General features: G+C 47.5%; 2 protein-coding genes across 3 annotated transcripts; both read left to right on the forward strand.

The window, feature by feature from the left end:
• The first annotated feature begins 26 nt into the window (after nucleotides 1-26).
• On the forward strand, nucleotides 27-12,918 carry LOC122382533 (40S ribosomal protein S25-like). Of its 2 annotated transcripts, none has more exons than XM_043367995.1 (4): nucleotides 27-225; nucleotides 432-533; nucleotides 12,335-12,518; nucleotides 12,793-12,918. In XM_043367995.1, exons 1-4 carry the CDS (start codon nucleotides 223-225, stop codon nucleotides 12,873-12,875), a joined length of 372 nt encoding a protein of 123 aa, XP_043223930.1. In that variant the 5' UTR covers nucleotides 27-222; the 3' UTR covers nucleotides 12,876-12,918. The 2 variants fall into 2 exon arrangements, with proteins under 2 accessions (XP_043223930.1, XP_043223931.1); XM_043367996.1 differs by lacking the exon at nucleotides 27-225 and adding an exon at nucleotides 230-288.
• A 2,543-nt stretch (nucleotides 12,919-15,461) lies between these two features.
• Nucleotides 15,462-25,221, forward strand: LOC122382534 (SET domain-containing protein SmydA-8-like). Its single transcript, XM_043367997.1, has 8 exons — nucleotides 15,462-16,208; nucleotides 17,367-17,939; nucleotides 18,253-18,463; nucleotides 21,061-21,227; nucleotides 21,496-21,676; nucleotides 23,480-23,630; nucleotides 23,819-23,937; nucleotides 24,292-25,221. Exons 1-8 carry the CDS (start codon nucleotides 15,712-15,714, stop codon nucleotides 24,664-24,666), a joined length of 2,274 nt encoding a protein of 757 aa, XP_043223932.1. The 5' UTR covers nucleotides 15,462-15,711; the 3' UTR covers nucleotides 24,667-25,221.
• The last annotated feature ends 1,453 nt before the right edge of the window (nucleotides 25,222-26,674 follow it).

Below are 26,674 nucleotides of genomic sequence, written 5' to 3' on the forward strand. Positions count from 1 at the left end.
GCCCTGCTCAAGCTGTTTGCTTTATTTTGTTTTCTTTTTCAATATTTTCTGTCAAAATAATGATATTCCAGTTTATTAGTGTATATGTCAGATTTCTTAAAAGAAATATAAATCAAAACACAAAAAAAACACAATAAATCCGTGATGTGAGTTTGAGCAGTGCTGAACTTCAAAAGTCCGCCACTAGAGTACAGCACTTCCTTTTGTCAACTTCCGTCAAGCATGGTGGGTAGCGGCATAGATTTACTTAATATTTCTGTTTTTGTGCATCGGTTTGTCATCATCATGGTATTATAGCAGCAGTGGTGTATTTGCGCTTCACATATTGTGCTATTTATTCTTAAGGTATTTTTGTATGCGATCAGGGTTGGATTTGGAATACGAGGGACAATTTCGGCGGGATCGTGCTGATCGTGGTGCATGTTTCACAGCCTCCCAAAAAGGACGCAAAGGGAGGAAAGACGGCTGCTAAGCAGCCTCAGAAGACCCAGAAGAAGAAAGAGGGGTCTGGAGGAGGCAAGGCCAAGAAGAAGGTATGTAAACGTAGTTTTTGCTGATGGCTATTTGATTAAAAGTTGATGTCAAAATGTTAGTAGTGTTGTTGCGGTATCGGTAACCCTGGCGTCACCGGTAGCGTTTTCGTTCAAGGTTAAGGTTTCCTGTATCAGGCCGCCGTGCCAGGCCGAAGCATGCTGTGACGTCACTGGGTAAGAGAAGATAACGTAAAGAACAGCTCAGGCAGACAAACCGATTAAGGCAGACTCAAACTGACTCGACTGATTCAGATCGACTCAGACTGACTCAAACTAACTCATACCGACTCAACCGACTCAAAGCAATTCTGATCGACTCAGACAGTCAGGCAGACTCAGACCGATTCAGATCAACTCAGACTGACTCAGATAGACTCAGAACAACTCAAACTGACCCAGAACGACTCAACCGACTCAAATCGTTCCAATCGACTGAGACAGACTCAGAATGACTCAGACAGACTCAGGCAGACTTAAACTGACTCAGGCAGACTCAGACTAACTCATATAGATTCAGAACGACTCAGGCAGACTCAAATCGGCTCAGGCAGACTCAAACCGACTCAGGCAGACTCAAACTGACTTAGGATTCAACTTAGGATAGGACTCGACTGATTCAGATCGACTCAGATAGACTCAGAACGACTCAAACTGACTCAGACCTACTCAACCGACTCAGATCAATTCCGATCGACTCAGGCAAACTCAGAATGGCCCGACCTGGTCTTAAAGACATCATCTCTGATCAAAACTAACGCGATATTTGCGATCAGCAACCCGGAAAGCCACTTAGCAGCCACACTTTACGACTTTCTAACCAGTATGTATGTATGTATGTATTGACACCAAAAGCCTTCCACATATGGCGTGGCGAAAAACAGTCGGGCACACTGTGGTATTTCCGATCCATTTATGGAAACGTTTCCATTTTTGGAACAATGTTCCAAAAATGGATACGCCGTTTCCAAAAATAGAAACGATCTGTTCCATAAATGGAGACGCTGTGTGCATCGCTACCTTTAAAGCAAACTGGGCATTGATTGGTGCAATTTGGCATGCGCAGGATGCCACCAATCGACAGCCAGCATTCTAGTTTATGTTCCTGTTCTCCGACTTTCCGATCAGAAAACCGAAAGTTGATGAACGAGGCGATGCTTATAACATGTTGACGTGATAAAAAAATTCACACGTTTTTCTAATCGAAAATAATAACATTTATGAATGTTTTGAACAAAAAATAACGTTTTTAACAGACTACCGAAAGACTGACCCATTGATTGGAACAACCACATCACCGGGAACTTCAGTTTTTCATTCATTTTCACGCTGCGTTTTCCGGTGTACCAGCGGCCTGGTGGTCGTCAATCTTTGATTAAATCGCATGCAAAGCCCTATTTGGAGACTTAAGTGGGCATTTTATGATATTTCAAATGTGCTGAATATGATCGTAGGCTCGGATCAACGTAAATCTCCGTGCAAATACGTAAAAAGCAGGATGAAAATAAGGTCTGCACCGTCGTCACACCAAATACCGTTGTATTCTGACGATTAATTTATTCATTCTAGCTCATGTATAACATTGATATTAATTTTATATATTGAAATGATATCTACGCTTTATGTATTGCCCACTTCGGACCACATCTGTCCAGTAATTTCTGGGAAATCTTAGTTTTAGTTGACTTTTGAATGTGCTCAAGTTGCGGCGCGTAAGGTATTATTATCGAACCCGATGTCCAAGGTAACTGCCGAGAGCCGAGATGCTAAACCAGTCCCAAAACATGAAATTTTTAGTTGCATGTGAATTTTAAAAACACATTTAAGCTAAGTTTGCACACATTTGAACTTCAGCGTTTCTATTTTTGGAACATCGGCGTTTCCATTTTTGGAAACTAAGTCTCCATAAATGGATACGATTCAGGAGCATTTTAAAGACGTGAATTTTAATGCATACGACAGCTTTCCATGCAAGAAGACAAGTGCTTTTGGTGTATCTGAGCTTGTTTTACGCGAAACAGTTGTTATACATCGAATCCAGCCACCCTTGGCAAGAAAATATGTGCGGAAATGATAGCGTTTCTATTTATGGAACAAGCGTTTCCATTTTTGGAACAGAAGAGTAGTCAAAATTGGAAACGTTTCCAATAATAGAAACGTCTCCATAAATGAATCGGAGATACCACAGTGCGCCAGACTGTAACAGGTCCCGATTTTCCCAGTTTTCGGGTCATTGACCTGACCTGGAAGGTCACCCGATGACCTAGGACCCTAAAATTGGGTATTTTCGGCTTCCTCTCGTGACTGGCAACACGCTCGTTTTGTTTCCGCGAAGCTCTAGCTCGATCAGGGGGGTTCGTACACTCGGGGGCAGATTGATGTTCCACCACTCCCTACCCATCGGGCTCCCATGACTCAGCACTGGCTGCTGCCAGTGGCAGCACTGGCACTGGCAGGCGGTGCTGAGCAGTGCTGAGGGCAGGCAACACTGGCAGCAGCCAGTGCTGAGCCATGGGATCGCCCGATGGGTAGAGAGTGGTGCAGGGTTGTATACCAATCAAGTCGATTGAATTGATTGATTTGATTCAACGCGTATTTTGAGTTGATTGGATTGAGTCGATTGACTTTTGGAGATGACTGGTTGACTGACTCGTTTGACTTTAGCGACTGGTTGACTGATTTGATTCCCGAAAATTAGAGTGACTCGTATGATTGAGTCGATTGAATGGAAAGTTTAAATAAGTTTTAGTTGACGAAAAATAATGACACCAATTGATGACATCAAAGATCACAAAACTACACTGAAAACTGCTTGTCATCACAACTGCAATATGGGGTAGATGACCAAATAAAGAGCAGGGCCTAAACATGAACAGCCAACTTTGACTTTCAACTGCAATAACTGCTCCAATCCTGTGATAGAACCTGGCCATGGATGAGATAATACCTGGCGATGCACCTACCTACCTTTCTGCACTCAGCAGGAAACTTTTTTTTAATCCAGATGATAAAGTGCAAGGCCCTATATACTAATAAAGTGTGATTAATTAATAATTCACATCTCCACATCTCCTCAGAAACAACCCACTGAACTCTATAAATATCTGAAACCCCTACAAAAATAACTGAAACAAAAGCGTCGTTTTCGTCTCGCTAATTACGTTTACGTAAATTAATAGCTAATTTGCTGCATTGTTTAATTTGCAGCAGAACGTTTGTTGATCCTTTTCTCCTGAGAGCCTAAGCATAACATATATTTTTAATATATTTCATTTTCCTTAAAATATTTTACCGAATATTATTAAGTGGTTTTATTTCAAATGAAATAATAATTAAAACGAAATTGGTGTTGTGGTTCCTGTGGTTCCAGAGTCCCTGGCCTTTCCATTTCCTTTTAAATATATTTTTAATGCTCATCCTTATCCCCCAGTCCTAACAGTTTCAAATTGTATTGCAATAAAATGTTTTGAATTCTTCACATATAACCTATCTACCTTCGTTGGTACTGTTGGTAGCCAGTGACACATCTAGGCAGGTAAGTAGGTACCTACCTGCTTTCCTGCTGTCTTCATAAAGCATACCTAATGAAGTTGTCAAATTTGTAGCACATTTTCTACACTTTCATATGGTGTCAGTGTGACATGAAACCTAGCTAGGTTCATTATGTTCAGGGTTCAATTCAGAAGAGCTCCGCATAACTCACATAAGAGACAGACTTTACATGAGGTAGATGGCCTGATGACTTAGCTGGAATATGGCCAAAATTAAATTGACAACTTTTAGGTGAAAGGTGGTGATTTGGGTTAAGGGGCGTTTGTTGAAGTCAACTACTGGGTTATTTTGCACCCATTAAATGAAACTTCTGCTCCAATTCTACCCATTGAACCTCAATATCATGATCCACCTGTCCATCACTAGGTATCCTTCCTTATTACATAGAAACTTTGAATGGCATGGCAATTTATAATTTTAAATGACAATATTTTTATGTTTCTTCTGTAGGTAGGTAGGTAGGTAGGTAGGTACACCAGACTGCTATGGACACTTTTCCAAGTTGGTGGGGCAAAAAACCTAATGTATATCTTGGTTTGAGTCGTTTGATTGAGTTGATTGATTCCTTTCATTGTCGCGTTTGAGTCGATTGAATCAATTCTCGAAAACTGCTCTGACTTGATTGATTTGATTGGTTTCCCAAATTTGTCGTGATTGAATTGATTGCTATTGATTGAGTCGTATACAACCCTGGAGTGGTGGAACATCAATCTGCCCCCAAGTGTACCAACCCCCCCCCCCTTGTGCCGTCGAAGGACGCAAAATGGCCTGTGCCGGCGAGGGTTAAACCATCGGTTGTCAATTCACCCACCCCGTCTCCCTAAAAATAAACTGTCAGATTCGGCTTGGGTCCTAACGACCCCTATAGATTCGCCAGAGACCGGATCGGGTCGCCGTTATTGCACCCGTCTTAGCGTCCTTAGGTGCATAGACAGCTTCGACCACGGACGTCGGTCACGGTTCGCTTGATGTGTCCACCGAGCCGGCTTGCCTCCGATGACGTCATCGGCCGGCCGGCGGCGTTCAAGGTCAAACGGCTGGTGTCCTTACCTGCAGTTATATAGCCTTGGCTGATAGCGTGGTACGTTATCTTTTCTTCCAGTGACGTCACAGCATGCTTCGTCCTGGCATGGTGGCCTAATACAGGAAACCTTAACCTTGAACGAAAACATAACCGGTGACGCCAGGGTTACCGAAACCGTTTTATTTACATTTTACACATAATATGCACAGGAAGAATAAAGTTAACCCTCGCCCATGTAGGGGGGGGGTTGGTGCAACCCCCCCCCCTGAGGTTTTTCGGAAATAGAGCAAAAACGGCGGCGCGCAGCGCCGCCAAATTTTGGGTACCTTATGGGGCAAACCTTGCGCATCTTTTGATAAAAAAAATTTGACCGGGTCATGTCAGGTCACGGAGTTATGACGTCACAAAGGGAACAGCCTCCGGCCGGATTTTCACAAACTGAGTGCCAACGCCCGAGGTTTCCTGCCGGTGGTACAGACATCGGTTGATGGATCGTGATGAAACTTCCCATGCATGTTGGGGCAAGTATTGGCTATCATATGGTATAAGAAACTTGACCGGGTCAGGTCAGGTCACGGAGCTATGACGTCACAAGAGGAACAGCGTCCGGTACTATTTTTGAAAAGCGCCCGAACCACTATTTTGCTAATTCTTGTCACCTCAATGGGAATATGCAGCAATATTAGCTTCTATAGGGAGCAAATGGACCTCCCAAATCCAAAAATACAATCAGATTTCAAAAATTTAAAATTTTGATTTTTCGAATTTCTGCCGCCGACTGTGACCTTGCCGACTTCCGGCGCTCCCAACGCGCCATTTTTAGAGCTAGGGAAACGAAATACATACCAAACGATAGAGAATTGATCAAGGAACACGATAGTGAAGGTTTCAAGTCGATATCTCCCACCGTTTTGCCGCAATCGCCGCGGAAAGTTGAAAAAATTCTATTTTTCCGAAAATTTGACCTTTGACCGGTCAAAAGTAGGTCAAATGTTGACCTAGGACCAAAAAATATACCACCAATCGCGAGATCTCGGCGAGAGCAATCCGTTGGTCTTTTCCGCTAAGCTCTACGACGCTCCGTTTTCAAACGCCAAGGGGGGGGTCGCACCAACCCCCCCCCCCCCTGCATGGGCGAAGGTGGCAGATCGCCGTTTACGGGCGAGGGTTAACCCGCGCCCCACTGGGGGGGGCTATTTATAGCCCCCCTCCCGTTTTTCTGCAATAACTTCCAAACCGCTTGACATATCGACGCCAAACTTTCAGTACCTTAGGCTGCATCAATTTGACACCTTGTGACAAAATTTGAACTTCTTACCTACTATAGGTCGGCCGGAAATGACGTCAGAGTGACGTCATGTTCGGCCGATTTCGACGCAAAACATTGAACCACGGCAATCGCTCCCAAGAGCTCAGTTTTTAGCCTAGATCCAATTTCTTTGCATGAGAGGACTCAGAATAGACTGCGCTATCAAACTGCTATCTCGGATTTTCGAAATTTTGAAAAATTTGAAAATTTAATATAATAATATTTAAAATTTATATTTTTACATTTTTTTCAAAAAGTTTTTGACTTTTCGAAAAAACCGGAATATATGTGATAGAACGCATTATTATGACTAACTCTAGCAAGTTTTAGCTAAATATCTTCAAAAATGGCGAAGTTTTACGCATTATTGCAAAAAATTCACAATTATTAATTTTTCAAATCAATTTTTCAGCACGTATTTGACATCGTACGCCAATATAAATAGCACCATCGTGTTCCTGAGGTCAAACTGCATCCAATAGACACCTTTTTTGTTGACAAATTTTAACTTCAAAATTTGACCTTTTTTGACCTGAAAGTGACCTAACATAAGCTAAATTCGACTCAAAATGACCTCGAATAACACAGACGACATCAAATTCGAAATCTCTGACCTAAATGGACCATATAACATGTGTCACGTGACCGACGCATGATATAATATTTTCGTGACCTGTGATGACCCGGCCCCCGCCGAAGTTAGTTGGTAGCACTGCTGCTCCACGGCGTACATTTCCTACCAGCCCATAGGGTTTACATGTTAAATGGCCTGTTTTCGGCGAGCGATATCTCGGTCAACCTTTGAAGGAATCAATGGTACTTAGTCTCAAATGATAGACCGATGAATTTTCTTTCGACAATTCCTCTACCATTTTTCACGAAACCCAGCCGATCTTCTACGGCGTACAGGGTAAAGATTTCTCTGCACGCCAGCACCCGCGATCCGCCTCTCCGATCGTCGGTTCGCGGTCGTCGGTAGCGCAGTCGGTAGCGTATCGGGCTACAGATCCGAGGGTCGTGAGTTCGAATCCTGGGAGCGCCGTGTGATTTCGGCTATAATTAAATGATGTAGATTCTTGAATGTTTGCATAATCAATTATTAATAGCTAATTGAATGTATCTGCCCATTAATCGGCCCTTAAAACCTGTTATTTAAGAAATTTAAGAAATGATTGTCACGTGCGCGTCACGACTGCCAACCATAAGCGCTACCATATTCTAGATTGAACTAACTTTTGGCTAGTCCCGACCACATATAGTAGGTTTTCTAGTAGTTATACTAGAAATTCCTACCAAAGTTCGTCCTACCCTTCACTCAATATACCCTGTGATGACCTGACCTTGACCTGAAAATCAAAGTACAAATTTGGTACCCTCAGGGTAACTAGAGCATCTGTTCCCGAGTGTGTGATCCAAAAATGAGCCTGATCTGACTTTTAAGACGGCGGCCAGAGCCCAAAACGTGATCAAGCCAAAATGCTAATAATTTTTACTTTGACCTGACCTGTGACGTCATCGGTGATAGAGGTGGCAAAACTGGAAAATTTTGGGACCCGGACCCGGACCCGGTCTGACTGGCACATTTCTGGAACCGGTCAGACCCGGTCTAAGTCAGCGTTGGAACCAGATGGACCCGTTCCCGAAATTCATTATGAAAATTGTGTACAATTGTAGGTATAGCAAAAGAAAATAGTTTCTTTCCAATTTGGCATACTTGTGTTGCAAAGTAAAAAACTCATGCCATGGTCATTTCACTTCGCTTCGTAGTTTGTATTTTGGAACCAGATTCAGGTCACATTTAAGAATATAAGAAGTAAGTAGACCAATGAATTTCATGCTAACCTAAGCCACTTTTACTACAGCTGCTAAAAATGATGTGAACTGGGGATCCATGGACCAGTGCCTTCACCAGAGTCAGAACAAGAACCCAACATCAACATGGAACAAGATAGCCAATAACCATACCAGACTTGTGCCGTGACCAAAAATCAAGGTCCAAGATCCTCAAGGTCCCTCGGTAAATTCAATTTCTAGAATCCAAGGTTTCCAAGGTCCCACGGCAAATTCAATTTCTAGAATCCAAGGTTTCCAAGGTCCCACGGCAAATTCAATTTCTAGAATCCAAGGTTTCCAAGGTCCCATGGCAAATTCAATTTCTAGAATCAAGGTTTCCAAGGTCCCACGGCAATTTCAATTTCTAGAATCCAAGGTTTCCAAGGTCCCACGGCAAGTATACATTGCAGGATCCACAGTCCCCAAGGTCCCACGACAAGAATGCATTGTAGGATCCACAGTCCCTAGGGTCCCACGACAAGTGTAAATTTCAGGATCCACAGTCCCCAAGGTCCCATAACAAGTATACACTTCAGAGTTCAGGGTCCACAGTCCTCAAGGTCCCACGGCAAGAATACCTACATCTCAGGATCCAAAGTATTCAGGGTCCCACAACAAGAACTTAAACTAACATTCTGATGAGCAGACTTACTTCTAAATATTCTGCCAACGTATGCCCAGCAACATTGAAAGGGACAGAACCTATGGAAACCTGTGGTGGTTTTATCATTTACCAACATAGGTAGGGGGAGCTTCAACACAAGTTAAAGATGAATCATAATATCAATCTCTCCTTCTTTAGCTTGACAAATTCATAAAAATATAGGTAGGTGGTAGGTACCTTGCATTTTGTATTGTCATGTCCCTTTCAAATCAATCTTACCTGATCATTAGGAATGTAGGATAGCACCTTACAGTTATTGAAGACAGACATCAAAGTATTATTTCAGGCAATATCAAAAAACAAGAAATAAAACCTACAGGCTTCATAAAAATGGAAAAACTGAATTGGATAGGTATATGCTTTCGATTTTCTGCACATTACATAATACCTAGGATAAAAACTCAAATATGTTCTAAGTCTTGTTTGCGCGAGCGCTAACAGAAAAACTGATCGACTAAGCCAATAGAATTAGAGTATCAGCGAGCGCAAAACTTTCTTACTGTTCATTCACAATAACTTGAAGGCTCTGAACAAAATTCCATCTGACAATTTTTTCGTCCGACGGTTCTTCGTCGGCAGATTTTCGTCCGACTTTTTCGTCTTGCATTTTTTCGTCTGTAGGTACGAATTGGTTTGGTATATTTTTCGTCTGAGTATTTTTCTGTCCGGCATTTTTTCGTCTGGACGAGGCGGAAAATGTCCTTACGAAAAAATGTGCGGAGTTAAAAATGCACAGACGAAAAAATGCATAGACGAAAGTCTGCAGACGAAAAATTGTCCGACGAAAACCTGCTAAACGAAAAAGCTGAACTGTCATGGATTCATTGCTTATATTGGATGCTCATTGCTCAATGGTGATCTGATGACTTGCAAATCAAATAATTAAGTTTGACACTTACTTGGTCAAGTTGGTAGCTTCCAAGTAGCTTCAAGCCCGGCATATCACAACCCAGAAAATATGTGAGGTGAGATTAGAAAAGAGTTTTCCAAACCACCACTGTCCACTGTTTGACAGTTTCATAATCCACAACATTGATAATGTAAAAAGCTGCCAGGTCTCTTGTTCCAGTTCTGCCTCACAGCCATGACAACGATTTGGCTCTATATACATATGTCTACACTACTCTACACAGTCTGGTTCGTTTTCTCTTCATGTATCTATCTTAAGCCCTTGCAGCTGGTGGCTCAACCATATATATTTATTGAAGTCAGAAATGTCTACAGAGAAAACCTAGTGCAGGGTCCTAAGTGGCCCATGTGCAACATAAACCTCATGGTTCAGCTCCAGGATTCTTGAGATTCCTCAACAAAATGATGGTGTAAGTCCCGGCCCTTCTCCTAAGATCCCATGACAAATAAGAAAACTGGGACTGAAGATCTGCATTCTGCAGGGTCTTGCAGCATACCAAAATTTTGAGGTCCTTCTCCTGTCCCCTGGGTTTCCAATCATGGTTTTACAGCATATGAAATGTTGAGGTCCTGGGTTTCTAAGGTCTCATGTCACATGAAATGTTGATGTCCTGGGATTCCAAGGTCTCGCGGCATATGCAAATGTTGAGGTCCTGGGATTACAAGGTCTCGCGACATCTGCAAATGTTGAGGTCCTGGGATTCCAAGGTCTCGCGACATATGCAAATGTTGAGGTCCTGGGATTCCAAGGTCTCGCGGCATATGGATGTTTTAAGGTCCTGGGTTTCCAAGGTCTCACGACAAAAATGACAATGCAAGGTCCAGGATCCATCAAGGTCCCAGACCTTGGACTCTGCGAACCCTGGATCTCGGACCTTTTTGGGACCTTGGCACAAGTCTGAACCATACTGATACATACCTTCTCTAATATTCTTGCTAAAAGATATTCCTTTTTAGAATTAAATTCATTAGTCCTTACAAATATTATCAACTATCAAAGGCCCCAAACGATAAAACATTCAAAATCAAAATAGAAACATGAAAACTGTGTGAGGTTCGCCAGAAATGTCGACACGATAGCAATGGACAAAACAGGCGTTAAATCACTGCAAAATTTTGTTGGGGATAAAGTACTACAAAATCGTAGGCAATAAACTTTTAAGTACTGCAAGTTGGTTAAGTAGGTTGCGATCATGACTTAAGTGCCAATTTATTAACGTAGAAAACAAACTACATTTTGTTGTTAGTACCTAGACATAGAATAAATACCAAGGGTTCTGAGACTTTCTTCCCGAACGTGTTCCAAAATTGTAACCTTTATCCAGTAGATTAGCGTGCGTAAGGTATAGCATATATGACGCTCAAATGCGCCATTTTCACATCAACACGGAATCATTGGCCTTGGAGAAGGGCATTGGTATTGACTCAGTTTTTTGTCAGCTGCTGCCGTATGATGGCGCTAGTAGAGCGCTATATGTATAATACGCTCTGCTAGCGCCACCATGCGGCGCCAGTTGGCTAAAATCTGATCAATACTACGGTTTCTGGAGAATGCCTTGGATTCATTTTTAGCTTTATGGATTTATGCAAGGGCATGTTGGTTTTATGAGTTGTCTTCTGGCCGTGATAGAAATAATTTCAAAGCTGTTTGAGTTATGAAATGCATTTGAATATCAAACATGAACTCTGATTTCCGGTGGGCATAGTGACTTTGGTATGTCAATGTCTTTGAAAAGGCAGGTGAGAATGCCACTGGTCAGCCTTGCTTCAATTGGATTTGTGTCCATTTATAAACGGATTTCAGTCATACCTACTTACCTACATATGTTATTGGTATTTGATTTCTACAGCTCAAAATATTGCTAGGTGCTGTACAGCAAACTGAATGGAAGTGATCCGTACAAACATTTGGTGAAATGTTTTCTGGATTGCTAGCACTTAGAACTTGTTTATTCTGTTGTAGGTGACAAGATAAGAAATTGAAGCAAGACTGACCTCACTGACCAGTATCAGTATGCTATAGAATAGGTAGCCCAATCTGCTGGAATATTAAAATTCAAAAGTGGAATTGGGACTTATGAACTGGAAACTGCATCAACTATGACTATGTTTGCCAAAGCATAAAAGATATTAATGTTTACCATAAAGCACAGGGAAATGATAGGACCCGGTTGGACCCGGCCAAATATTTTGGGGGACCCGGTCTGGACCCATCCGGGTCCAGACCGGTTCCATAGACCGGGTCCCCGGGTCCACATTTTGCCACCTCTAATCGGTGACCTCGAGGTCAATGAAATTAGGTTTCGCTCGACAGTTTTTCCGGGGCTATCAGACGCCGTTTGAATTTTGACGATCGGCCCAGTAGTTTCGGAGTTAGGAGGGGGGGGGGGGCTATGAATAGCCCCCCCCCCCAGTAGGGCGTGTTATACGCAGACCCCAGTGGGGCGCGGGTTAAGGGATGATAGGCCTGTACTGGGTACTGATTTAACCCCCGTTTGTGGTCTGTGTTGCAGAAGTGGTCCAAGGGAAAGGTCCGTGACAAGTTGAACAACCTGGTGTTGTTTGACAAGGCGACCTATGACAAACTGTACAAGGAGGTGCCCTCGTACAAGCTGATCACGCCGTCAGTGGTCAGTGAGCGGCTGAAGGTGCGCGGATCGCTGGCCCGTGCCGCGCTCATCGAGCTCCACAGCAAAGGTACGCCGCTCTACACACACACAGTAACGGCCGTATGACGCGAGAATATTGACCGCGCAGATGCTGGCTCTGCTGCTGCTGTTGTGGGGCCTGGGGTGGGGGAAATGTGACGCCACTGTCCTCACTGCGTGGTGGGTCCGCGGGCCTCTATTACAACTATCGGAGGCGCTGTGCCACACTGGGACGGTATGTGTATTGTGTATTGTGTATTCCGTTCGCCGCGCTGTCTGGTGTGCGGGTACCTGTATGCGCTGATGGCGCCTTTTGTTCTCAGGGCTGATCAAGCTGGTGACGAAGCACCACGCCCAGATGATCTACACCCGGACCATCGCCGCCGACGATGAGGAGACCAAGTAGAGCCACTGTCCATTCATAAACAAATAAACAAACAAAAAAACTACCCGGACTTTTACATAGAGTTATAGCGACAAGCGACCGATGTTGGAAGAAGTAAGTGAGCACATTATTGTAGTCGCGCAGCTAAAACGTGTGAAGTTACGGGAGGCAGTGGACGGGGTATGGTCGGGATATCAGTCTATCGGTCTCGGAACACTGCACGCGGCGGCGGCCGGTCTCGAGCAGTGGAGCACCGTTGACTGCTGATGAGCGTCGCACAGGCTAAAAAGTAGTCTCGTGTCTGCACCGCAACGGAAACTATTGTCGGCTCCGTGGGTCAGAAGCGGTCTTCGAGAGATGCCTGGAGGCGAGAGTAGTTGAATGTTGCACAAGCTGTATGGGTGTCAGTCGGTGGATCCTCGGGGATCGCCTCGTGTGATTCACGTAAGGTTATTTGAAAAGTCCTTCCTCATTTGATAAATTACGCGTATAGCATGAAATGCATCTGCCAAAAAAATGCAAAATTGCGTTGTTATTAGGAATTACTCTACGCTGTCAGCTCTCACAAGTCACCAGCTCTCAAGTCTACTCCACTCAAACGCTGATAAGCTAATGCTGAACAACTATGCGCTCTAGATTTAGTTTATTATGTTCACAAAAAATAGTTATGTAAGGGAGATTTTAAATACATGCAGTCGGCGCGAAGATTCGGCGGTCGGGAACACTGCCGCAACGCTCGCCCGGGCTAGTTTCCCAGTTCCCACTCCTTCGGTAGAAGGCCTTGGGTAGAAGTGCTACCGTACACACTACACGCCTGCAGACATATTAACCCGGTTTACATAGCATATTTGACGAGGCTCTAGCTCGTTAATTTGGCGATAATTTCGATGCAGTGGTCTTCAAATATTTAGAGGGGATCATTTTGTAAATTGTTCAGCACCATTGGCATCTTTTGCAACATCACGGACGGAGATATAAGCTTGCAACAAACCCTATGTAAACGCGTCTAATGTGCCGAAATCAGACCAGTGGATGTCATTTCTGTCACCGCCACTAGATGTCAGTAACGTGCGCGCCTGCTGACATACTGTGCCGTAGTGCTCAACTGAACTGGTTTCTGCTTCCGTCACTAGATGTCGCGCCGCGCAATGACCACGAGGTGTAGTCTGGCTTCGTCGCTAGATGTCACTAGCGTAAACGCCTGGTGACATACTGTGCCGCAATGCTCGCCTGGGTTAGTTTCTGTCTCCGTCACTAGATGTCACTACCGGGTACGCCTGCAGACACACTGTGCCGCAATACCCCCGCGCCGTAGTGTCGCCCGCTGTGGCGGCCGGGGGAGCATGTTGCTATGGGGACATGGATCCTTTCATCGTTCAGTCTTAAGCATAGGTAATGCATAGAGTAGGTATGCATTACAATCAGGGGTGCGGAGCCGGAGCCAGCATATTTTGCCCGGAGCCGTGAAACAATATAGCCCGGAGCGGGAGCCGGAGCCGTCAAAAAAGGGGGCGACTCCGGCTCCTTTTTTTTTGAAGAGGAAAAACTTTTTGATCTAGTTCGGTTTGACAGTTCAAGGCAGTAAACCATGTGATATTTAAATATGAAAATAGCATTGTTATGCAAATACAGAAGCGACGTTAACCAGTTCCATCGTCTTTTTCTTCCACTCGTATTTAATTGCATAGGGGATGTACTGAGTATTGGAGCCGGAGCATTTTACTCGGAGCCGGAGCCGCCATGGCATTTCACCCGGAGCCGGAGCCGATTTTTTTTCTCCAGAGCCGGAGCCGTCTGAAATTTCCACGGCTCCGCATCCCTGATTACAATAAATGCTTATCGATTTGGGGGCATGGGCAATGGGCATGGCTCCCTCCTCTCCAGGCTCACTGATATCGCCAATATTGCATGCTATAGATACCTTATGCCCACTCAATTTCTGATGGGGAATTATGTTGAAATAAAAATGAGTAATAAGGTGAAAATAATACACGAATTATGAAATTACGCTTTCCAAAAAAGTACCTATGCATTAGTTGCTGCAGCTCGATCGAAAACGATAAAATTCATTTCAAGTTGATTGATTTGAAATTGAAACCCAGTGAACGGTACTGATGTAGATGATCCTAAAGGGTCGTAGGTACTGCTCAGTAGTGTATTTGAGAGGCTTGGGCCCAGATGTAAGTACCTCAAGGTCAAGCGCACCTTTTTGCACCTCTGCTAAGAAAAATAAGCATACCTTTTAATGATACCTACGTCGATGAACTATTCATAAGCTTTGATAAGGAACTAGGGGTTCCCGGTTGCGGGGGGTCATCGTTGCTATTCGCTACCCGGATAACTGCTGAGAGAGTACCGGCGTCACTGATCAGAGAGTACTGCTGTTACTGATCAATGAGTACCACCGTTTTTTTTTTTTTTTTTTTGATTAGGGAGTACCGCCGTCATCTATCAGGCAGGTATACGCCGTCACTGATCAGGCAGGACCGCCGTGACGGGCACGTGCGTGGGTGCGCTCTCCCACACTGACGCCGGCGGTCGGCCGGCCAGCGGCGCCGTCCCACCGCGCCGGCGGTATTTTTAGGGCCGACTGACTGCGGGAGCAGCTGGGCGGTCAGTGTCGGCCCAACCCGGCCAGTGACGCCGCCGGGACCAGCCGCGCGCCGGCACACCGGACTCGCGGCGACTCGGCACAGAGACCGGTGGGCTCTGGGACAGTGTTGCCCGGTCGGGGCCGCTCAGGCAGTGGTCAGCGGGTCAGACCGGTGTGGTGGCGGCGAGTCTGCTCTGCGCAGGGAGAGGACCGGCTCCAGGCGGCGGCAGCTCGGGAGGTGCCTGCCGCCTCACGGAGGGAGCCATGGCCTTCGTTGAACCTCTGATAGGGTGTACCAGGACCCTGGAGCTGAGCGACCGATCACTGTCGACGGACGGTTTGGCGGGCTCGCCACCGCCGGAGGACGGCGCTCGCCGACAAGTGACGGACTGTCAGCGGGCAGATTCCCCGGTACCGGCCGAGGGGGACGGGAGGCGGGCCGAGTCTCCGGTACCAGCCGAGGGCGGCGGGAGGCGGGCAGATTCCCCGGTTATACTGGCCAAGGGGGACGGGAGGCGGGAAGATTCCCCGGTTATACCGGCGGAGGGCGGCGGGAGGCGGGCAGATTCCCCGGTACTCGCCGAGGGGGACGGCAGGAGGGCAGACTCTCCGTTACTTGCAGCGTGGAGCAGACAGCCACAGACCGCCGAGCACCCTCCAGCGGAGTCGGACTCAGCCATCAGCAGCCAGCCTCAGCTGGACTGCTACATCCTGGACGACGAGAACGAGCCCCCGCCCGACCTGGAGGAACACAGCAGCGGGTGAGATTTCAGCGACGCTTTGGTTGAACTATACCCATTGGGCATTTTTCTGTGCCCGCATGCCGTGTCTTTTTGATGTGATTCATTTGGTGCATGTGAGCAATACGTCCAGGGTGTCGGCTTGAAAATAAACATCATCATCATCGCAAACCGTAGCTCATCTGGGAGAGCGTTGGGGTCTTGGTGGCGAGGGATCGTGTCCGGCTTTGATGGGAAACCTCGGCATCATAAGTTCCCCGGTTCAATGCAGCCCGAACGAGCGGTACCTAAGGGGCTGAGGCTCACGCAACAAGCTCTGCTTAGTGTAGACTCTGGCTCTTTCAATCCGTCCGTTCAAACAACACGCATTGTCTTCACATTTTCCTTCACTATCTACGCTTCCTTTTTCTGTTGCTGTCTACGAAGCAATATGCATAATGCAGCAATGTGTTACAGCATTGAAACATCCAACAATTTTGACATGTGTTAGTCTGAACAATCAGCGATGGGGTGGTCAGGCGACCTTCTATAGCGGCCAGTTTACCCGGCATCCCCTCACTGAACCGTTCAGCCGACCCGCAGAGCGGTCAGCCGACCTCACAGTGGTGACCGGACGACCCCATGGTGGCAATAAACCAACTTCGCTGGAGCGGAGGTATTTGGCACTGCATGAGCGCCAAGGTCCTGCGACGGACATCGTCAGTTGTCGACCCCCATTGTCCGTGCCAGCGGCGACCAAAATACCGTCCCCGACCCCTGGCGCCACGGAGCGCAGCGCGGCGTCAGGCGGCCTTCACTGGTCCGGCCAAATACGGCACTGGTCAGCGGGGCTCAGCTGATGGAACCTACCGGACTCTTTAGTGCCCTGCTACAGACGTCCACAGAGCCACACGGAAGCTGATGAGCTGAAGAAAACGGGTCGTTGATGCTGCTTAACCGTGCTCAGCATATCTAACAGCGTTTTCGACACCCATTGTTCCGTCGCAGAACAATGCGATCATGAATCGGGGTTTCGGTAGTGCCGATTAATTTAAATAAACACAGCATGTATCAGTATTAGTGTATCACCATCAGCATAACGTCAGTACCTGCAAACATTGTATCCGTATCCGTACCCATCTATATGTGTCCAGTCAGCTCTCTGTCACAGACGGTGCTCGGTGTGCGGTCTGCCGACAGGGGTGGGTGCGCGGTGTGCGGCCTGCCGGCGTCCGGCCGGTGCTCGGCCTGTCTGGCCGCTCTGTACTGCGGCCCGGTGCACCAGCAGCAGCACTGGCTGGCCCACCGGCCGCTCTGCCGGCCGTACGCGGTGGCGCTCCACCCGCTGCTGGGCCGGCACCTGGTGGCCACGCGGCCGCTGCGGCGCGGCGACCTGATCCTGCGAGACGCGCCGCTGATGGTGGGCCCGTGCGCGGATACGGCGCCGCTCTGTCTGGGCTGCTACCGGCCGGTGGCGGGGCCGCGCCGCTGCCGCCGCTGCGGCTGGCCGCTCTGCTCGGAGCCGTGCGAACAGAGCGAGCAGCACCGGGCAGAGTGCGACCTGACGGCCGGCAGCCCGCTGGGCGCCCTCTCCGGCCACGAGGGCGTCGACTGGTACCCGTGCGTGGCCGTGCTGCGGCTGCTGCGGCTGCGGGACACACGGCCGGCCGACTGGGCGCGCCTGCTGCAGCTGCAGAGCCACGACGACGAGCGGAGGGACACGGACATCTACCAGCTGGAGCAGACGACGGTGGTGGACCGCGTCCGGCACAGGTCAGAGGTGGAAGGGTCCGGCACAGGTCAGGGATGGCGGGATGGCTCAGGGGTATCTCAGTACCTTCAGTTGATTGACGAATAATAGTAGAAGCAGGACCAAGCCTGACCCAACTCACTGCCGTGCCAAGGAGGTAGCGTGACGTCTGTGACGTTACCTGCAGTGCTTGAGCCTTGAAAAAACAACGGTTTATACATAGGTTTATGACACTGTTAAATCATGGGACATGTGAGCCGCCATCTTTTGCCAGGCTGCTGCGTCGTTCTTCTATGCCCGTACCTTGGACCGGCTCACGCCCTGTTCCGCCGGCAGGTTTGGCCAGTTCCAGCACAGTGAGATGCTGCTCCACCGCATCTGCGGCATCATGGAGACCAACGCCTACGAGATCCGTCTGCCCGAGATCAACGTGCAGGGCGTGTACGCGCGCGCCGCGCTCTTCGAACACGACTGCGTGCCCAACACGCACCGCACCTTCGACGAAAACCTGACGCTGGTCGTGCGCGCCGCCGTCGACATCGCTCAGGTAATGTGCGCGCCGCCGTCGACATCGCTCAGGTAATGTGCGCGCCGCCGTCGACATCGCTCAGTTAGGTATAATGTGCGCGCCGCCATCAAAACATTTGATATCCTGAACGTTTGACAATACGATAATTATTTAATTGTTAAGATATTTGTTGTTTCGGTAAGGCATTTCATTTAAAAGTTTTTTTTTCTCCAAGTCCGAGAATCTCGCATGAGACGATGACAGGAGTTCTCACGGGTGTCCGTCTCGCGCTGTCATGTCGGGATGTGCCGTTACTACTAGAGATGCCCTTTTTGAACCCGCAAACCCGCTTTCTGCGGGTTTTCAAAACCCGCAGGGTTTTTGGCGGGTTCGAGAAGCAAAACTTGTCGTGTGGCGGGTATTTGGCGGTCAGACTTTAGAACCTATATATATTTTTTTTAGATGCAAAACACAATGCCAAGTGCATTTGCTCAGGTTAACAATACAATATTCATCAAAACAACTTTTAAAACAGAACCAAATATAAAAATATATCAAGGAAGCACATTTCAAATGCAAAACTGAAAACAACCAGCAATAGCATCCACAGTCTAGCAATGACCAAACCAGGGTACAAACAACAAACTACAAAGCATAAATAAATGCTGATGAAAGCATTCCATAAAACATAAAAGAACCTGAAAGCAAACTTATAGGAAGCTGAACTGAAGTCTATGTGCAGTGTGCACTAGATATACATTATGGAAGAACCCAGACTAAAATGAGATGTTGATGTTGAAAATCAGAGCAAATGCCACATGTTACTTTATTTGCGTCTGGTCGGCATAAAAAAGAGCTAAACAAAATTTGATGCAAATTCATTGATTACCAATCCTACTCTATGCTCTGTCCCACCCTATATTACGAAAATAACACACCAATTACCTGCAATTACCCTTACAAAAAATCAAAATATTGACTGGCATGCGGCCCAAACATAACGCAATACAATACTGGCGCACTTTCGACATTTTGACAAGGATTGGCATTTGACTGCGTCAATTTTGGTCTCTGAGGCGAAGGAAAGCTGTCATTGATGACTATTTACTGTCTCTTTATTTCCTAACCGGTGATTAACCTCTGAATTGTAAAACTTTAGCTGTTGTGTAAAATAATATTATCAGAATGGCACATTAATATGCATTATACAACGGTGTTTTCGCAACAAGTTCGCACTAACAACGGCTGCAATAATTTAGTCGCTGTAACATTCCCTGCAATCAGCTGTTGGTGACGCTTCTGACGCATGTTTCCAAAAATGCGTGGTTCATTGGTTAGTTGGTTTTTGCTGGGCTTTTGCATGATTTGTTCGCCCTAACTCTTCAACAACAACAACATGCATGATTTGTTTTATGTGTAGATCGACCGGATACGCATTATTCACCGTGTCGTCCGTGTCACTAATTTATTTTTAACTGAAAATCGCATATCTTTTTATATCAACATTCATTTTGATAACAGTAGGTATCATTCCAGAAGCCTAACATTGAGAGGAACCAGAGTGAAATTTTGATCCTCAGCCAATGCTGAAGGGTAAGGTGAGAGAAAGATTTTACTGAATTCTTTTCAGAAAGGAATTTCAAATGTATTGATGCATTATTCGTTTTCCATTATCCAGTGTGCACTTCCTGAGGACTTAGCATAGCAATTTCAAGTCCTTACTATTTGTTTGGTTGTCTTTTTCTGCACAACAATGAAGCAAGTAAGGTTTATAATATATAGCTCTAGCATTGACCCAGCTGTATTTTCTCTTGCAAAGGCAGGTTTTTAAAATTGCGGGTTTTTTTGCGGGTTCGGCTCAGTCAAAATCAGCTTGCGGGTAGTTGTGGTTGGGCAAGGGGTAGCTGCGGGGCGGGGCGGGTAATGAAATTGCAAATTTGGTGCATCTCTAGTTACTACCCCCAGCCGGTGGGGAGCCGTCTCAGAGCCGCTGGTCCCACCCTCACAGTCCCCGGGCCCTGCTCTCGTCAGTCGGCTCTGGTCCCCCTATCCCGTCACTCTGCGGATCACGGGTGTGATCAGAGATACACAGAAGGTAGTGTGTTCACACCGCACATCCGTCGGCAGCCGTTCTGAGCTCAGTTTGAGTCACTGACTGCCGGGCGGCCGCGCTGGCCGCCGGCCAGAGCCGCAGCTCCGCCACCGGGACACTGCGGGGGCGGTCGTACGGGCGGCGGTGACCATCCCGGGAGGGGGGGGGGTCTGTCCCCGGACCGGGCGCTGGCGGTGACAGAGGTGCCGTCATCGTCCACCGCCGACCGGACGTGCCGCTGTCCCACCGCCGCTGAATTTATCGCCGGCCACCGCTGCCAGCGAGCCGCGGCGCTAATCGGCACCATACCCGCACAGCAGAACGGGAGACCCGCGATTGAAGTCACCGTGTAAGATAACTCAGCACGGTCTCTAGTGATATGCCTAAGCCGTCCTCAAATTGCAAATGGTTGCTCGTATTCGTATTCGATGGTGAAGTTTTTTTCTGCTCTACTTGGTTCACTTTGTTACTCGAGCCAGCTGAAATCAGTGTCGCATCGGGTTGAGCTATGTCCTGAGTGGCTGATGAGAGGTCGTCTCTTCAGGGTGAACATCTAACCAGCATCTACACGGACAACCTGTGGGGCACGTGGCAGCGGCGGGAGCACCTGCTCACCAGCAAACACTTTCTGTGCGAGTGTGCGCGCTGCTGCGACCCGACCGAGCTGGGCACCGGGCTCAGCTCGATCCGCTGCTCCCTCTGCCAGCACGGGTGAGTGCAATCCGCGGTCAGCTTCACAACAGGACTGCAGGCCGCAGGGGCAGCCTCCACGCAGAGCACTCTCTGAAAATATGCTTAAAGTCCTTTTTATGCTGATGTCTTCGTGCTAGTAACTCGTCTCGTAGTGTTCGGCTCGTTTAAATATATGTGTATTCCCTAGTAACAAATGCACGACCTAGTAATCCTAGTAGCAAAACCCAAGGCCTCCGTCTCCCATGTACGGCTCCCGCCGACGGCTCCGGCGCGCCCTCCCCTGCAGGTACATCCAGTCGGTGGATCCACTGCAGGTGCAGGCCGACTTCCGGTGCGCGGCGTGCGGCGCCCTGGTGCCTGGCGCGCCGGTGCGCTCCGCCCTGGCGGCGCTCGAGGCCGAGGTCCAGGCCGTCGAGGAGGAGCCCACCATCGACGACTGCGAGAGACTCATCCAGATCTGCTCATCGGTAAGGCGAACCCAATGGGTGGCCTGGTTGTGGCATCATGTCAGTCACCTGGAGGTGTTTGACTACAGACTACAAACCTACAGAGTCTTCCGTTGATTGTTAGGTACTGTTAGAAAAAGAAAGTATTTTTATAGGTGAATCGTAATTCATCCTCGTAGATAAACGTTTTCTCTGTATTTTCCATAGTCAAGTACATGTATAGGTGTTATTTGTAGGTGTGTTCGATTGTAATGCAAATATGATGCAAATGCATGAATAATAAAGTGATAGCTATACCTAAATAAGTTTGGCAGCGCATAACCGTAAACAATTGCAAATGGACGCCTTACGAAGCGACATTGCATCAAACACTGACTGAGCTATTGCCTAATGACTAAAGCCGAACACTGAACGCGCAGCACATTGCGACACGGTCATTGCGGCACAGCATCCTATCAGGCGTATACAGTAGTGACATCTAGCGGCTGGGACAACAACCACGCCCGACGGTCATTGCGGCACAGCATCCTGATCCAGTCAGGTGTATACAGTAGTGACATCTAGCGGCCGGGAGAACAACTACATCCGACGGTCAATGCGGTACAGCATCATACCAGGCGTATACAATAGTGACATCTAGCGGCCGAGACAACTACCGACTACGCCAGGTGATCACACAGTATGCTAGCAGGCATATAGGTTGTAGTAACATCTCGCGGTCATGACAACTACGCCCGTTGGTCATTGCGGCACAGTATGTTAGCAGGCGCATATGGTAGTGACATCTCGCGTCCGGGACAGCAACTTCGCCCGGCGGTCATAGCGGCACAGCATATCTGCAGGCGCATTTAGTCTGGACATCTTGATCTAGCGGCCAATGCAGCACTTATCCAGGTGGTTATTGAGGCACAGCCTGTCGTCAGGCGTAAACGGTAGTGGCATCTAGCGAGGGGGACAAGACAATAACTATTCCGCACGGCCAGTTCGGTACAGCATGCTGGCAGGCGATAGGCGTATGCGGTAGTGATGCGTGGCGACAGATACAGCGCCTATTTCCTTTTTGGATGGTACGATATGTGAGCACGTACCTATGACCCCGTTTCCATGGGCATCACTGATCCGGATTAGCAAATTTAATTCGTATTATATTTCTGGAACTCTTCGTTACATGATATAATTCCAAGTGGATTAGGCTTATATAATCAGTTAATCCCTTATTTTCATTTTCATATATCGTCTAACTATATTGGATTAGCTAATCCATTTTTGCTGATCCGGATCAGTGATGCCCATGGAAACGTGGTCTATGTATTTCAGATTGGTAATATTGTTTATCTAATTATATGCATTTCAATTGAAAGTTAGCTGTGGACGGGATAGAATACCTACGTCGAAAGAAGATATGCTGATGGCGGCGGCTGGGTTTTGAGTACCTATGCACTCATTGACCAATGCTAGTTCATATTGCATACCTTACAGCATGCTGTACTCGACAGAATCATAAAATGTCGCAATGAATGATTTTACTGATTGTTTTAATAAAAAAAAACTGAAGCGGCTGACACGGTGAAGCAATTGTTGGACAACTGACGTGTTTTTCTTTGTTCTGGTGATCGAAATGCTCACCTTAAGCCTAAATATGTAATCTTCGAAATTCAAATTGAATCTCTTATTGCTTGGGCTTTCATGCTTACAACATAACGGTTCTTATAATTGTTTTGCGTAGCTTCAAATGTTCTGTAAATCTCAGAGCGGTGCCGTTTTGTGTGTTTCTCCGTGGCCGCCGATGACTGACGTCTGACGGTGGGTGTCGGCGCGCGGCAGGTGCTGCACCCCACCCACCACCTGATGCTGGACCTCAAGTACCCGCTGGTGCACCTGTACAACACGTCCGAGACGCTGCCGGCGGCGCAGCTGGACAGGAAGGAGCAGCTCTGCAAGGAGATCCTGTCCGTGGCCGACATCGTCACCCCCGGTCAGTCCAGGGCGGCTCCACGGAGCCCTCAGCCCAGCTCCGGGCGCCGCGATACGGCTGCTCCTTATAGACATAGCTCTGTAAAAGTCTGTATGTGCGAACTCTGCCCCTTTTCCGAGTGGAAATTGACTGTTATATAATAGCGTTATTATGTTTCCTAACTTAACGCATTATCTTATGTGCTCCAGGAATATCGAGGTTGCAAGGAATCGTTCGGTACGAGCTCCAACAAACATTATTGCAAAAGGCAAGATTCCTGTACGACAGTGGGAGCCACCAGTCAGCTGACGTGATCGCCCTGTTCAGGGTAGGTCACTCTGGTGGTGTTAATATCGATCGCCTATTCACGTAATATCGACTCCCCACATCCAATTGTCGACTTTATCGAGAAACTGTGGTAATTACTCGGCCGTAAGTGTTTGCAAATGTAAGTACACGGCGATGATAAGGATAGATGACCAGTGTTACCCCTCTGTGAGGACAGATAACCAGTGTTACCTCTGTGAGGACAGCTGGCCAGTGTTACCCCTCTGTGAGGACAGATGACCAGTGTTACCCCTCTGTGAGGACAGCTGGCCAGTGTTACCCCTCTGTGAGGATAGATGGCCAGTGTTACCCCTTTGTGAGGACAGATGACCAGTGTTACGCTCTGTGCGGACAGGAGGCGCGCGACGTACTGTGTGCGGCCATCTCGGTGCTCCGCTGGGAGCCCTGCGTTCAGCCGGAGGGCCAGCTGGGCCTGGAGGCAGCGGAGGAGCTGACGGAGCTGGACGCCTGGCTGCGGGAGCACCTGCCGGCCGCGACGGCCCCCGCTGAGCCGGTGCAGGGGGACGGGGCCGACTCTGAGACACCGACTGGGCGCCGCACCGGTCCGCCGGCGGACACCGGGGAACAGCGGCGCGGCGCCGAGAGCGGACCAGACTGCCCCGCACAGCGTCCCTGTGCGCCGCGGCCGGAGGAGCCCGAGAGTCACACCGTGTCCTGCGCAGAACAGGCACCGGTACCTCGCCGGGCGCCGACTCAGCTCAGGGCATGAACGTGCTCTCCCCCACCTCGGGTGCTCTTTCTGGGGTGCGCACGGGGCTCGCTTCGATCCCCCTGACTTTGTAAGAGACGTTTGTTCATCTATGAAACCGTGCAATACTGTGATTGCGTGTAGTTGTAGTCTGTATGTGATTGCGTTGTGTCTGTGCGTGTAGATGACGTATTGTCATATAAATGAAGCTGTTCATGACGCTATAGATGACGTTGTTCATATAACAGAGTAAGAGGAAGATCAACATTGCGATGCGCATATTCAGGGCTGTTGAAAGTTGAACTTCATGCACTTTATAAATGTATCATGGTGTGTTTACTGTTTTTATATGGGTACGTCTATGTTTATTCTTTATTCATCGAAGGTAACAGTTAAGATACCTAACTACTGGTATCCCTGTTTTTATGTCTAAAGACGGGTGTTTGGGGGGGGGGGGGTGAATTAGGATCCATTCACGACGAAAACCTCGTCACGCGTCTCTGCATGCTACGCTGCATCGTTTACAGTGTCTCGGTTCTCCTGGTCGTCGCAGAATATACTTACAAATGTCTGAAACACCTCTGTTTTCAACCGTTACTGCGTGGATACGTCTAGGTACCTATATTTCAGGGACCGATCTTGTGGGTAAGGGTCTGCGTTAAAGGTTTAAAGCCCCATAACCCCATTCCCCGATTAGCCCAGATATTTTAAAATTTGATCCCAGAAGACATACCTACCTACACGGGCAATGGTAGTGCTTCGTTGAGATATTAATTCAGAGGCGGATCCAGCTCAGAGGTTTGGGGGGGCAAACCATAAAAATTTATCGATTCTTTCCATGCATCGTCCATAGGCGTAATGTTAAAATCATGCCGTTTGGGGGGGGGGGGGCAAATGCCCATTTTGCCCCCCCCCCTGGATCCGCCACTGTATTAATTATTAAGGAACCTTCCCCCAAGCATTTTACTATGCACCAATCGTTACCTAATGCCCGGCCCCTCTCCAACGGCTTTCCGCCGAAACCATCGACCATGAAAATAATGACTTTTTGCCTCATGACTTTGCCTGTAATTTGGAGTTCCCGTTGGCGATGAGTTGAATAATTAAATAAATACATAAATAAATAAATAAAATAGCTCACACTGTGTTATGGACATCCCAGAGTGTAGGTTTATAAGTGATAACCTGAACCCATACGAACGCACCGAGTGAACGATATAATGTCCCTCGCCAAGGGAAATGTTTTTTTTGTGTCGTTTAGGTGCCTCAGGAACAAGAATTTACTTATTGGCCGAGTAACTGGCCAAAAAGTAAATTGTGAAAAAAGTAGACAGACGCGATTGACCCGAAGGTCAGCGCCTGCGGCCTGACCATAGTACACCCCACCGACCATACCGACTACCGAGCACCTACCACCCGACCATTTGGCAGAATTCATCTCAGGATAGTGCGTTGGTGTATTTTACGGCCTCAGTACGACTTCACGTCCGACATAATACTGAGCCTCCATTGATGCTTTTGCCGTCCCCGGTGTCTCCTGACTCTTTGGCTGCCTTGGCTCTGTTCTTGCCTTTGCCTCTAAAATCACACAAAAATTTGGTTCTGTGTTTCATTTCAACATGTGCTGTATCGTAACGCATCTGTCGCAAAAATGGCGCAAAGTATTTGAGAAAGCTGTTCAAAACATGCTACGACTTTGCTTGCTATTGCTGTTGTTATTGTTGTGAAAACGACAGTCAAACAAAAGGAGAATTGAGTGACGTCATATTAGCTGAGTAATGGTTTCCCATTTGATTAAAACAAGTAAAATGACGTCACATTGAATGTCGTTTATTTCAGCAGCAGGAAATGGTTTATACCGCTGGACACATTGAACATGGCCTCTTCAAATATCCACGGTATATAGAGAACTAAAATTGAAATGGGACCGTGTATATCACACCACGGTGAGATTTACACAATACCGGCCATTTGTGTAAATCACACCCACCCCGGTGTGATATACACAAAATCTACTACGTAGTGTAAA

Source organism: Amphibalanus amphitrite, unplaced genomic scaffold (assembly GCF_019059575.1).
Source record: "Amphibalanus amphitrite isolate SeventyFive unplaced genomic scaffold, NRLGWU_Aamphi_draft 000142F_arrow, whole genome shotgun sequence".
Taxonomy (NCBI): Eukaryota; Metazoa; Arthropoda; class Thecostraca; order Balanomorpha; family Balanidae; genus Amphibalanus; species Amphibalanus amphitrite.